The sequence below is a fragment of the Neovison vison genome, chromosome 2 (assembly GCF_020171115.1).
Source record: "Neovison vison isolate M4711 chromosome 2, ASM_NN_V1, whole genome shotgun sequence".
Lineage (NCBI taxonomy): Eukaryota > Metazoa > Chordata > Mammalia > Carnivora > Mustelidae > Neogale > Neogale vison.
The window spans coordinates 161,873,388-161,885,739 of NC_058092.1; the positions used below are offsets into that span (position 1 = coordinate 161,873,388).

At 37.8% G+C, this 12,352-nt stretch overlaps 1 protein-coding gene across 6 annotated transcripts in view; it reads left to right on the forward strand.

Moving 5' to 3' along the window:
* Window positions 1-12,352, forward strand: part of RYR2 (ryanodine receptor 2) — a 535,490-nt gene that overhangs the window by 462,993 nt on the left and 60,145 nt on the right. For all 6 annotated transcript variants that reach the window (XM_044239419.1, XM_044239420.1, XM_044239421.1 and 3 more), the window contains 3 exons: window positions 6,526-6,606; window positions 7,355-7,443; window positions 8,982-9,110. In XM_044239419.1, the coding sequence (XP_044095354.1) occupies window positions 6,526-6,606; window positions 7,355-7,443; window positions 8,982-9,110 (299 nt within the window). The remainder of the gene's footprint in view (window positions 1-6,525; window positions 6,607-7,354; window positions 7,444-8,981; window positions 9,111-12,352) is intronic.

Sequence of the window (12,352 nt, forward strand, 5' to 3'; positions counted from 1 at the left end):
TAAAGTCACTTTGGAACTTTGCATGGTTAAACGTGATACTCCTAATTTTGTATTGAGATACCCTTGGGGAATACGTGCCTTTCTAAGGTTTGTACGTGAGGATTTCAGTCTAATGATTGAACACTCCTTTTTCCACGGCTGTTACCATCATGTATGTTTGCGAGTATTAATATCCCTTCTTCCTAAATTTCTCCCGTTTCTACAACGCCTGGACCTCCCACTTGTTTAAAAAAACAAAAACAAAAACAAAACCGAAAACCAGTTTTCCATGGCAGGTGTGTTTAGTAGACTTGTGATGTGCTCAGTGTTGTCCTCTCTGTATACTTTTTAGCCCTGTGTGTTTTCCTTTAACATATAAGGAAGTTCAAAACCAAAAACCTATATGAATATTTAATATTTCATTCCATCCTTGGATTTTTTTTTTCTCAGAACCATTAATCCTCATTACAAAGTCATGATGAGCTTGAAAGTGCAATTTTTCTTCTTTCAAACTTCTTGGAATGTAGTAGGAGAGATCTTATTTTATTTTTTGATCTTTTTGCGGTGGTCCTAGACTTCATCAGCAAGATGAACTCTTAAAGTGGATCTCATTCCACAGAAATTGTTTGATTTTCAAAAATTGTGTACAAAGCATTAACTACCAATTAACCTTTCTAAATTTCCATCTGTATCTGATAATGTGCTGAATCGAGGTTCTTACTAGGCATGTTTATAGTGACCTCATAAAGTCTCTATGAAGTTGCAGCAAAAGAATTAATTAATTCATTCATTCATTACTAATCAAAACAATAATTAACACAATCTATCAATATTGGCTATCCTAATTTTTAGTTAGTAGTTACTTAGTACTTTAATTATTTATTGGCTATCTCTCACCCCAGATTTGCAGAGTCTGACACTAGTTCAGCTTACCCTCTGAGTTCTGACTACACTGCTCTACCCTTCCTCTAGGTCAAGTTTCTTTCCAAGAAAAGCCTGTGATTTTAGTTCGTGGCACTAAAGAGATTTTCCTAACATTCCTGCCCAGTTTTTAAACAGTAAAGCACTGATCGAAATTTGAGTGGCTGTTATGTGCTAGATGCTGTCCTACGCATCTGAGTTCTTATGGGCTCAGCGTTGTGTAGACAGACTTGTAAACAAATAATTTTGAGACCCATGATCTGTGTGTATGAGTGGACTGAGTTGAAGTACTTAGCTGCCAGGCTCACGCGGTAAGGATCTCGGTAGAGGTAACAGATGGCCTGAAGTAGGTGTTTACCTGGTAAATAAGGAAGGCAAAGGAAGACATTTCAGTGGAAGGGAGCCACACACGCAGGGCTTAAGGTACAAGGTATGACAAGGAACGTCACTGGCCTAATATGGCTGGAGAGAAATAAACAGACTAGAAGAGAAAGATAGTTCGTGGGACACTGTGAAAGCCTTTTGTGCCATGCGGAGGAATTCCGTGCTTTCTTTCTGAGGCCACGGACAGTCATTATGTAAGTAACATGTCCGTAGTATTCCATGTTCCTAGCATCCACTGTTCCAACCAGTGACATTCAAGTGTGTGATTGACTCATTCCTCAGCTAGCATGCTAAGTAGACCCCGAGTCTTGCAAAGATAGGGAGCAGCATGATTTCCTTCATGGAAGTTGGGAGTTCTGAGATTATTATGTTTAATGATAGAGTGAGGAAATTTTTGAGAGTCTGTTTTTCATAATTACTGTTAGAGGAACCCATCTGTTTCATGAGAGAGTGTTGCAATTAGATTGCCTACCAGTACTGTGGGCAGTGCTGTGTACGATGAATCCTGCAGGCCGAAGGCACGGAGATCCGTGAGGGTGTCGGTGGATGGAATGGGTGAAGAACAGTAAGGATTCTGGTTGGAGGAATGGGAACTGAAAGGCAGTAAGAGGTCATAAGAGAAATAATCTGCAAATCCCATTTGAAAGCAAAAGAATGTCTTCCGTAGCTGACAGGTCCTTTAATTCTGTTATCCATGGGACATACCTAATTTATCTCACATAGTGGTCATTTTTGCTGTCTTGGATCTGAAAGAATGAAGAGTACATTTTATGCACTGGTGTCAAGTCGAGTGCACGGCGTATGTGGATTGATTAGTTACTACATCCACAACCCACTGAAAGTCTGTGTTTTAGAAACCTAGGTTTTTTGAACCTATGACTTCATGTCATTGAAATGTCACTTTGATTCCTATTGTGTGGTGCATATCTGAACGCAATTGTACTTGCTCAAACCAATTTTATTCTCCCAACAACCCTATACAGTAGTTAGCTCTGGAGATTGTTAATTGCCATATCTGAATGATGAAACAAAGGCTCAGAAAGGTGAACGGATTTTCCCAAGGCCATATAGCCTGAAGATGGTTTTCCTTGGGTTCTAAAATTGATAAAAACAAGTAGGAGTTCACAATTTTAACTAACATAGGGTCCATGTAGTCAGTGATTGTTAGCTAAAGATCTTATTGATTACTGATGTGAGCTTTAGGAAGTGTGGAAACTAGAGTATACTGGACTCAGACCATGTGATATTGAAATGACCTGTTCATTGCCTGTCTTTTCCATTAGACCATAAACTTCAGGTTCAGGCTTGTGTCTGTCACTCCTTATGTGCCCAGGACCTCACAAGGTGCGTAGTGTGTAGATGACACTTAATGAATGTTTTTTGAAATTTACTGGGCTCAAACCCTTAACTAGCCAGTAGCTAGTCCTAGCCAGGACCTTCGTCAGGTTACTTAACTGCTCATTTGTTTACTGAACCGCAAGATGGGATTCGTGTAACCCGTTTCATAGAATTATTGCCAACCTGGGATAAAATGATGAGAGAATATATCTAGCACAATGCCTAGCACACTGTGGTCACTTACTAAACGTTACTTGTGAATCCATTTAAAAAATTGTACCCTTTGTCAGTTGAGTGGTAGTATAATTTAAGCAGCCAGTTAAACCATTTAAGCAGTGACAGTAAAATGCCCACATGGAGTCAAATACCTGACTTTTCAGTATTTAAAAATATTTTTATCTTAATCTTTCAGTTTTGCCATTGCACAAAATAGATATTTGAGTCCTCTGAAGATCAATGATCAAAACTATTTCTTCCATGGTTTTGGCAGGGTGGAGGGCGGTGGGGAAGCACTCTTGAGTTCCAGTTAACAAGCTTTTGTAGGGAGTTCTTTGATGCAGCCAACCTTCTATTTCATGTTATTCACCGTTTTTGCTTTCCATTATTGGAGATGCTGCCATGAAAAGACCTTATAACAAAGAGGATCTTAGTCTTCTAGTCTATTTATCCTAATTAAGTTGTTTTTATATAGGTATTCTTTTCACTCATCACATTCATTTTTTTAACAATTATTGATAACTTTTAGCAATTAATAACAATTAAACCCAGCCTCTCTAGGTCACAGCATTGAGCTGTGTCCATGGATGTTTTAGGTAACCAATAAAACAAACACTTAAGCAACTCCTTATGTACTTTTCTATTAATTAGATAAACCAATTAGTGAGTAGAACAGTGACCTTTAAAAATAATAGATTTTTGAGGGGCTGTTGGGTGGCTCAGTTGGTCGAGCATCCAATGCTTGGTTTCATCTCAGATCGTGATCTCATGGGTTGTAATATCAAGTCCCACATTGGACTTCGCACTCGGTGGGGAGTCTGCTTGAAGATTCTCTCCCTGTGGCCCTCCCCTCAGTTGCTCTCTCTCTCAAATAAAAAAATCTTTAAAAAAAATAAATGAAAGTGATTAGATTTTTAAAATAGGAACTTATTTTACTGGTAGCTTGAATAAAGAAAGTCTACTAATATTATTTCCAAGTGAAAATTATGTTTTTGCAAATATTTTGGCCCACTAAAATTGGCTTTTCAGAAATATTGAACACATTTAATAATTAAAATCACCATATTCATCACCTAGGCATGTTGTTCCCATCTTTATTTAGTATTCTTGCCACTGCTACTAATAATTGTAACCTTTCCACAATTTCTAAAAATGCTTCCACAAATTATAAAGAGCCAATGAGGTAGTGCACATGTTCTCATTTCATAGATGAGAACAGTAGGGAACACAAAACCATCTCATCACCAGCAACAGTATTGAAATTACTCTCCCTTTATTATGGTATTAGAAATCATAAGCCCCTTATAATTAAAAATGAAACCAAAGGAATGCCCTTTACCATATTTGCATTTGACCGTCATGTACCAATTACAAAATATTTTAAGAACGTCAGAGCACTTTCAACTACATTTTACTCCATTTCGTTATGTTACTAATCTCGGTTTCCATCTTACAATGGAATTTCTTTTGCATACATCACAAAATAGACTGTTGGTCCTGTACCTTCTGCAGACATAAAGCCATCATCCATCTCTGTTACTGTACCACTTACATGCAGCATGGGGAATGGCAGCATTTTAATCAGATAGTAATGTGTCCGTTAGGCAAGAGCACCCCAGTTTATACCTCATATCCCCTGATGGTAAATAAAGGCTTGGCCGCCCCCTCCCACTCTCCTCTTCCCATTGTTCTGCTGTGTTCAGCGTGTTCCTATGTAAGTGAAGTTACTTGTATGTGTTTTGGTATGTCATGAAACTACTGTGCATGCCGACAGTGAATACAGCCTTACGTCATAAATCAGTGTGCATGGTGCAGAGCATTTCTAGGAACACAAGTAGTCTATATATTTTTGCTTTCATTGTTAACCTTTCTGAGGATTTTCTTTCAAGGGTTAGTTATTCCACATTGAGTATATGAACATTGGAAGTACCTGGTCTATTGATGCAGTTTTCTAGAACAAAGACCATTTTAGATGGGCTCGCAAGGAGAAAGTCAATAAGTCTGTGTAAATAGCTCATCATATTTTGGTTTAAATGTTATGTTAAAGACTCTTCTGATTCAAATAGTTCACAGAAAGATACTGAGTCGCATCCGGGAAGAGTTCCCTTTATTAGCCTAGACTGTTCTCCCTTTCTTTGCTATCCTGCCATGAATGTAGACACTGAGGAATGGGCTTATCAGCCATGGACTGAGAATCACAGCAATGCGCACTTGAACTTGAACTTGCCACACAACTATCTGTATGCATGGTGATTTTAGTTGGGTCACCAAATATCATATCTTGCAGGGAAACCAGGACAGTGATTTTATGTACTTTTTTTAATGTTTATATTAGTTTTCAAAATGGTTTTGCTTCCTAACCCTCCCATTATACGAAGCCTCTCACTTTGAAAGTCACAGACTACAGACTGGTAAGTCCATCAGCTCTCTGTCCTTATAATCATTCATAATTTTAGTTAAAGTAAACACATGGTCATTGCATAGTTTTCTTTCTTGGCCCAAAGTATTTCCAGTCTGAAAAGTTATTATCATTTTTTTTCAAAGACATAAGTACATCCATCCACTTGCCAAACAACATTTTTGTGTCATTTTAATTTCTGAACAACACATTTAGATGCCAGAACGTACACTCATAACGTTGACAGTTTTTCCACTGACACTCTATGCTTTTGAAATCAACTTTCATTTGTGTGGTGCCGTTTTTCCGTTTGTTTCTTTTTTGTGTTTTCGCTTTCAGAGTGACTTGTGATCAAGATACATTTTGATTGAAATGTAGGTAAAATATCTGAACCCTTTTCTGAGGTGTCATGCTTGCCCCATAGATAGAGTTGTTTTTTTGTTTTGTTTTGTTCTGTTTTGTTTTTTGAAAGGCGAAAGATTTATACGATCTGAAGAGAAACCAGATTACTTTTGTTTTGTTTTTAAATGATGCTTCTGTAGCTCTGAGCTAGCCTTCTTTTCACCTTTCCTGCTTAGTTTCACTCACAGAGCATGAGCCACCAAAGTCTTTCTTTTGGTTTGATACTTAAAATAGGTCTGTTCGCCAGTTCTCTCTCCTCTGCAAGTAATGCTCCAACCAATGACGTCTCTGTATCAGATTTTTGAAGCTTTTACTTTTTTTAATTCCATAGGCAAGCTAATGAGACCATTAGTTGAAATGAATTAAGAAACAGTTTCTCGTCATTTAAAATTCTATTGTTATTTACAATTTCTGTTAATTATTCTTTAAATAAAAGAAACTCTTGGTCCTGTTTTCCATATGCATTGAATGCCTTTGCATTGAATCACTTGGTCTTACTCTGGGAACAAAGGAGACTTAACTTAGGTGTTTTTAAGAGATGTAGAGATCATTCCTAGAAGCACCTTATCCCCCCAAAAAAGAAAAGAAAAGAAGAAATGTTTAAACCTTCAGGTTGTTTCTAAAATGTTGCCAAACCCATGCTGCTACTTTTAACAGAGAGAAACCTGAGTTTTAAGATTCAAATGTTCTTTTCTGACAAAGAAAAAGTACATCTATCTGCCAAGCGCATGATCGAATGAGCTTCAGATAGAACATTGGCTATGATTTGTGACTGTTTTTGGTTCAGAACAATGCTAGATCAACCTGCAAGTTTTATGGAGGTGGGGAGAAGGGGAGGGACAGGCCAGGGTAGTTGATCATGTCTGATTTCTCTGGATTTTCTGCAGGAGAAAAGGTTCTCCAGGACGACGAATTCACTTGCGACCTCTTTCGCTTCCTACAACTGCTCTGTGAGGGACACAACTCAGGTGTGTGAGACCCCAGGCTATGGGATGGTACCAAGGAATCAGAATTTTGAAATCAGTCAGCAGGCAGCCCTGAGCCTTCTTCAGTATGCTTAGTACATGCACGGTGACCTTTTGTGTATTGCATTCCTACTTACAAAGTCCTTTGCTAGCCACTTCGCTTAATTTCCATCAGTTGTTCTGTTGAAGAAGACAGGTGGAAAAAAGAGATATATGAGATAGATAGCTAAAGAGAAATACAGGGCTTTATTTCTTTTATACATTTTCTCTTTAACTGGGGAATCTACTTCATTGTATTTGTATTTTCCTTTGTGGTTGATAGAACTTGCTTTCTCGCAAGTTGATATAACTAGCTGTCTCCCAGACTCTGTAGGAAGCAGGAACTGAATCTTAATTTTATCTTTGTTTCCCAGCACTGAGAACAGTACTGAGGGACAAAGGATAACTGAATACATAATTTAATTACTCCATCCCAAAGGATGGAACTCCTTCCGGTGATTCACATGCCCAGAGCTCTAGACTTAGGGATCAGGAAACAGAGCCACCTTGTAGACCAAAAATTGAATATTGATAGTCTGTGAAACACCTCGATGTGTTGGGATGCCCACGCAAAACACTCTTCTTGAATAAAGCAAGCACCATTCTTAGCCACGATGATTTTGCTGGAGACATCATTTGGTTTTGGAGTTCTTCAAATAACTCATTTTAAACTGTTGGGGAAGCTTTAGTAACATCTTTTGATCTTATGTAGATTTTCAAAATTATCTGAGAACTCAGACTGGCAATAATACGACTGTGAACATAATCATCTCTACCGTAGACTACCTCCTGAGAGTCCAGGTGCGTTGCCTTCTGTTGGGAAGAAATGGAAGGGAGGGGTAGTTGAAATGACGGGGCAGAGCTCCTAAACTGTCGTGTTGTAATGTGCTCTGATGGATGACTAGACAGAAATTTTGGAGATATTTTGTCCTTGATCACAGCCTTTCACCAAGTCCTAGGGTGAAACTGCTCCTTTTGTCTTTGCCTCTGATCCTGGCTCCTCTTTGCCTCATTATTTCCTTTCTATAAGTGGGAATCTTCCCCCCCATAGTTTTCAGCTTGATGGCATTTTAAATTCATTTTCGTTTTGCAGAGTACTTAACATGCTCTGCTCCTTCTGCTACAGTTCATAGATAAATGGAGGAAGAGTATTTGAAACATTTTCAAAAGTGAGAAGGAAAGGCTTTCAAAATATCTACAATACACTTAAATTTAACAGGTGTTATTTTCAGCTATCCTGAAAATGTGAATTTTTAAAATTCAGCTTAACACTCCACCACTTAAAAATCTCCTTGATACTGTAATAATCTTTCACATGTTAATAGACTGAATCTGAAGGCATAGGCTCCTAAGTAATGGGAGCACTGTACAAATTTTATTTCCCTCATCTTATTTATAAGGCTGACCAGATAGAGTCGTGTAAAACCTGCACATTCAGACTTTCAGTTTCTTCCTGAATCTTTTGAGTGTGGAAAAGCACTATATGTGTGTGTGTGTGTGTGTGTGTGTGCATATATACATATATATATTTACCTAAAACTTCCAATTTGGAAGCAAATTACAAAATAAATATATTGCTGAAAACATATCGGTGATGTTTAAAATCATATCTCAAAACGCAAATGTGTCTGCGTGCTAGACGACAGTGCGTTACTCTTTTAGCCAACTAAAATTCCTTCCAATGTAAGTTATCGTTGAAAACATCCTGTTTAGAAAGGTTGATCTTGTTTATGGTTGTGTCAGTGTTTGTTTTTTAAATTTTTTTTTAATTTTTTTTTAAAGATTTTCTTTATTTATTTGGCAGACAGAGATCAGAAGTAGGCAGAGAGGCAGGCAGAGAGAGAGGAGGAAGCAGGCTCCCTGCTGAGCAGAGAGCCCAATGCGGGGCTCGATCCCAGGACCCTGAGATTATGACCTGAGCCGAAGGCAGAGGCTTTAACCCACTGACTGAGCCACCCAGGCGCCCTGGTAGTGTCAGTGTTTTTACTAGAGTAATCAGTTTCTTGAGGGGCATTTACAGGAACAAGGAACATTTGGGAGTTCTCATGATGAAACATTATGGGCTTTGTTGGAGAAAAAGCCCTGATGTCTGTAACTCAAAAAACATCCATGACTTGTCTAATTTTTGTGTTTACATAGTCAACATTTAGCTTTGCTCAGTGGATGAATATATGTTGATCTTATGAATCCTTATGTCTGTGAGATTCAAGATCATCAGAGACAGTCATTTTTAAAGCTAAGTTTTCTGCTATTTCTCTCCAACTGCTATTTCTGTCTAGGGAGGACAGGTCAGTGGTAGCTTGAGGTTGTATCTTAATCCTATCACCCCTCTTTTCCAGGAATCCATTAGCGATTTCTACTGGTATTACTCTGGGAAAGACGTTATTGATGAACAAGGACAACGGAATTTCTCCAAAGCAATTCAAGTAGCAAAGCAAGTCTTTAACACTCTCACAGAGTATATTCAGGTAAACATTTAAATATTTCTGCCTTTAATGAATAAAAATAAAAAAGAGTCAACTGGTCACCTTTGAATTCCTTTGGAATTCTTTGGAAAATGCAAGATGCCTACTTTCCTGCCATGGCCCACGTTTCCTGTGAACATTTCGTATAGATTTTTAGCCAATGACAATTAAATACCAGGTTGAGATGTGATTTTATATGGACTGAATTTGCTTTACTGCTTGGCAGATGGAGATATTATTGATTCCTTTGAGACATGAACAAGAATGTTGACTCTCTTATATCTCTAGAGCCTGGAATGTGTATTAAGCACTCAGTAAATATTAAAGAAAGGAGGGAGAAAAAAAGAAGAAGGGAAAGTAAAAGGACAGAACACTAAATTACTCTGTATTGTGTTCCAGTAAAAGTAAGGAGTTTCATAGAAACTTTATATAAAAGAGAATAGTGAAACTTCATGTTAGAACACATACGTGTGTGGGTACACATACACTCATACATATACAATCGTATAGTAATGTATATTTCAGGTATAATTGCAATAACCATGAAGAAAGTATCTTTTTTTTTTTTTAACATCAATTTGTTTTATATTTTCCTTAGGCTAAACTGCTAGACTTAACCTGTAGATTTTTAAAATATTTTTTAAAGATTTTATTAAATTCTATTTTTTTCAACATGTGAAGCTTTGGTATTTGCTAGGGGACTGTTAGCCATCTTTGTTTTCTGTCTCCGTGGCCAGTATCTCTCTGAATCAGTCAGTCAGTGTGTTTGAAGTGCCATGTGCCAGGGAGAAAACAGGAGAGATACGTTTAGTTTGTTTCATTAGACTTAAATGAATCGTGCGGCAGGAATAGGACGTAAAGCAGGAAGTAAAAATAGCAGATGGTCCCCCAGGGCCTAGCATAGGTGCAGGTGTTACAGGATGAACATGCATGGCCAGGGGAGGGTGATGCATGGGAGGGTCTGCAGAAGTGGGGGTGAGAGGGAATGACCCCTCCTCTCCTCCCGCCCCTTCTTTCCTCTCTAGTCATACCTGGGAAGGATCTCACTTTCTGTATTCTCTCCCTGGGAGGGAAAGAGGATTTCCCTCCTTATTACAGCATTTCACAATGGAAAAGCCACACTCGATCATTCTGAGAATTTTTCTTTAAGTCAAATAGAAGTGAAAATTTAAATATGTTTTGGTCCGGTCACATTCATCTTTCCTTGTCTTGACTGGCTTCCATTGCTGCTTTCGTCTTCTCAAGTGTCTTGTAAGGTATAGCCATAGCATTCTGTGTGGATTCTCTTGTTTAAGTAGTAGAATTGTCCAATGACATTAGGAAGCCAGTGAATTCTATAGAGAGCTGATAAAATGGTTTCTGTATCACATATGGAACTTAAATGCCTTTCTCAGTGCACAGCGAGCATTTCCTGGTTCTTAAAATAGGTGAGATTCCTAAATTTATATAAAACTAGGAGAATCCATTAACCTCTCACAATGTGCAAAACAATTTTTTTATTGGGATATACTTGACAAAATATTATATCAGTTTTAGATGTAAACATAATTATTTGATATCTGTATATATAGCAAAATGATCACCAAACTAAGTCTAGTTAACATCTGTCACCATATATAGCTACAGTTTCTTATGAGTAGGAAATTTAGGATTTGCTTTCATAGCAACTCTCAAATATGTAATACAGTCTTATTAACTGTTGTCACCATGTTGTACGTTACATTCCCTAGACTTATTTATTTTATAACTGAAAGTTTGTATCTCCTGACCCCTTTGCCCATTTCATGCCCCCCCCAGCTCTGAAAACTGGCAGTCTATTCTGTATGTTTATGAACTTTTTCATTTGTTTGTTTAGAGTCTACATTTAAGTGAGATCATACAGTAATTGTCTTTCTTTGTCTGACTTATTTCGCTGAGCATAATACCCTCAAGGTCCATCCATGTTACAAGTGTCAAGTTTCTTTTTTTATGGCTGAGTAATACTCCTGTGGGGTGTGTGTGTGTGTGTATGTGTATCACATTTTCTTCATCCATTCATCCATTAGTAGACCCTTAGGTTATTATCGTATCTTAGCTACTATAAGTAAAGCTGCAATGGACGTAGGATTGCGTGTATTTTTTTGAGTTAATGTTTTCATTTTCTTCAGATACCTGTAAATGGAATGGCTGGATCATTTGGTAGTTTCATTTTATTTATTTTTTTTTTTTAAGAACCTCCATACTGTTTTCTGCAGTGACTATAATGATTTACATTCCCAATAACAGTGCACAAGGAGTCCCTTTTCTCCACATGATTGCCAATGCTCGTTATTTTATATATACATGTATATGTATATGAAATATATGTAAATATTTATATATGATATATAAAAGCATGTATATTTATAATAGCCATCCTAAAAGGTGTGAGGTGATATCCCGTTATGATTTTGATTTGCATTTCCCTGATGTTGAGTGATGTTGAATATCTTTTCATGTGCCTCTTAGCCATCTGGATATCTTTTTTAGAAAAATGTTTATTCAGGTCCTCTGCTCACTTTTTAATCAGGTTATTTTTTTTGCTGTTTAGTTGTATGAGTTTTTATATATTTTGGATATTGGGGCGCCTGGGTGGCTCAGCGGGTTAAAGCCGCTGCCTTTGGCTCAGGTCATGATCCCGGGGTCCTGGGATCGAGCCCCGCATCTGGCTATCTGCTCAGCAGGGAGCCTGCTTCTTCCTCTCTCTCTGCCTGCCTCTCTGCCTACTTGTGATCTCTGCCTGTCAAATAAATAAAGTCTTAAAAAGAGAAAAAAAAACAAAACTTTTATATTTTGAATATTGACTCTTTATTAGATACATGATTTACCTGTATTTTGTCTCATTCAGTAGGTTGCCTTTTCATTTTGTTGATGGTTTCCTTTGCTGTGCAGCAGGCTTTTAGTTTGATACAGTCCCACTTGTTTGTTTCTGCTTTTGTGGCCTTTATTTTTGGTGTCAAATTAAAAAAAAATTATTGCTAAGACTTACGTCAAGGAAATTACCACTGTTTTTTCTTTCAAAAGCTTTATGGCTTTCAGATCTTACACTCAAGTCCTTAATACACTGTTTTGTTTTGTTTTAAGATTTTATTTCTTTCTTTGACAGACAGAGATCACAAGTAGGCCAGAGAGGCAGGCAGAGAGAGAGGGGGGAAGCAGGCTCCCTGCTGAGCAGAGCCCGATGCGGGGCTCGATCCCAGGACCCTGAGATCATTACCTGAGCTGAA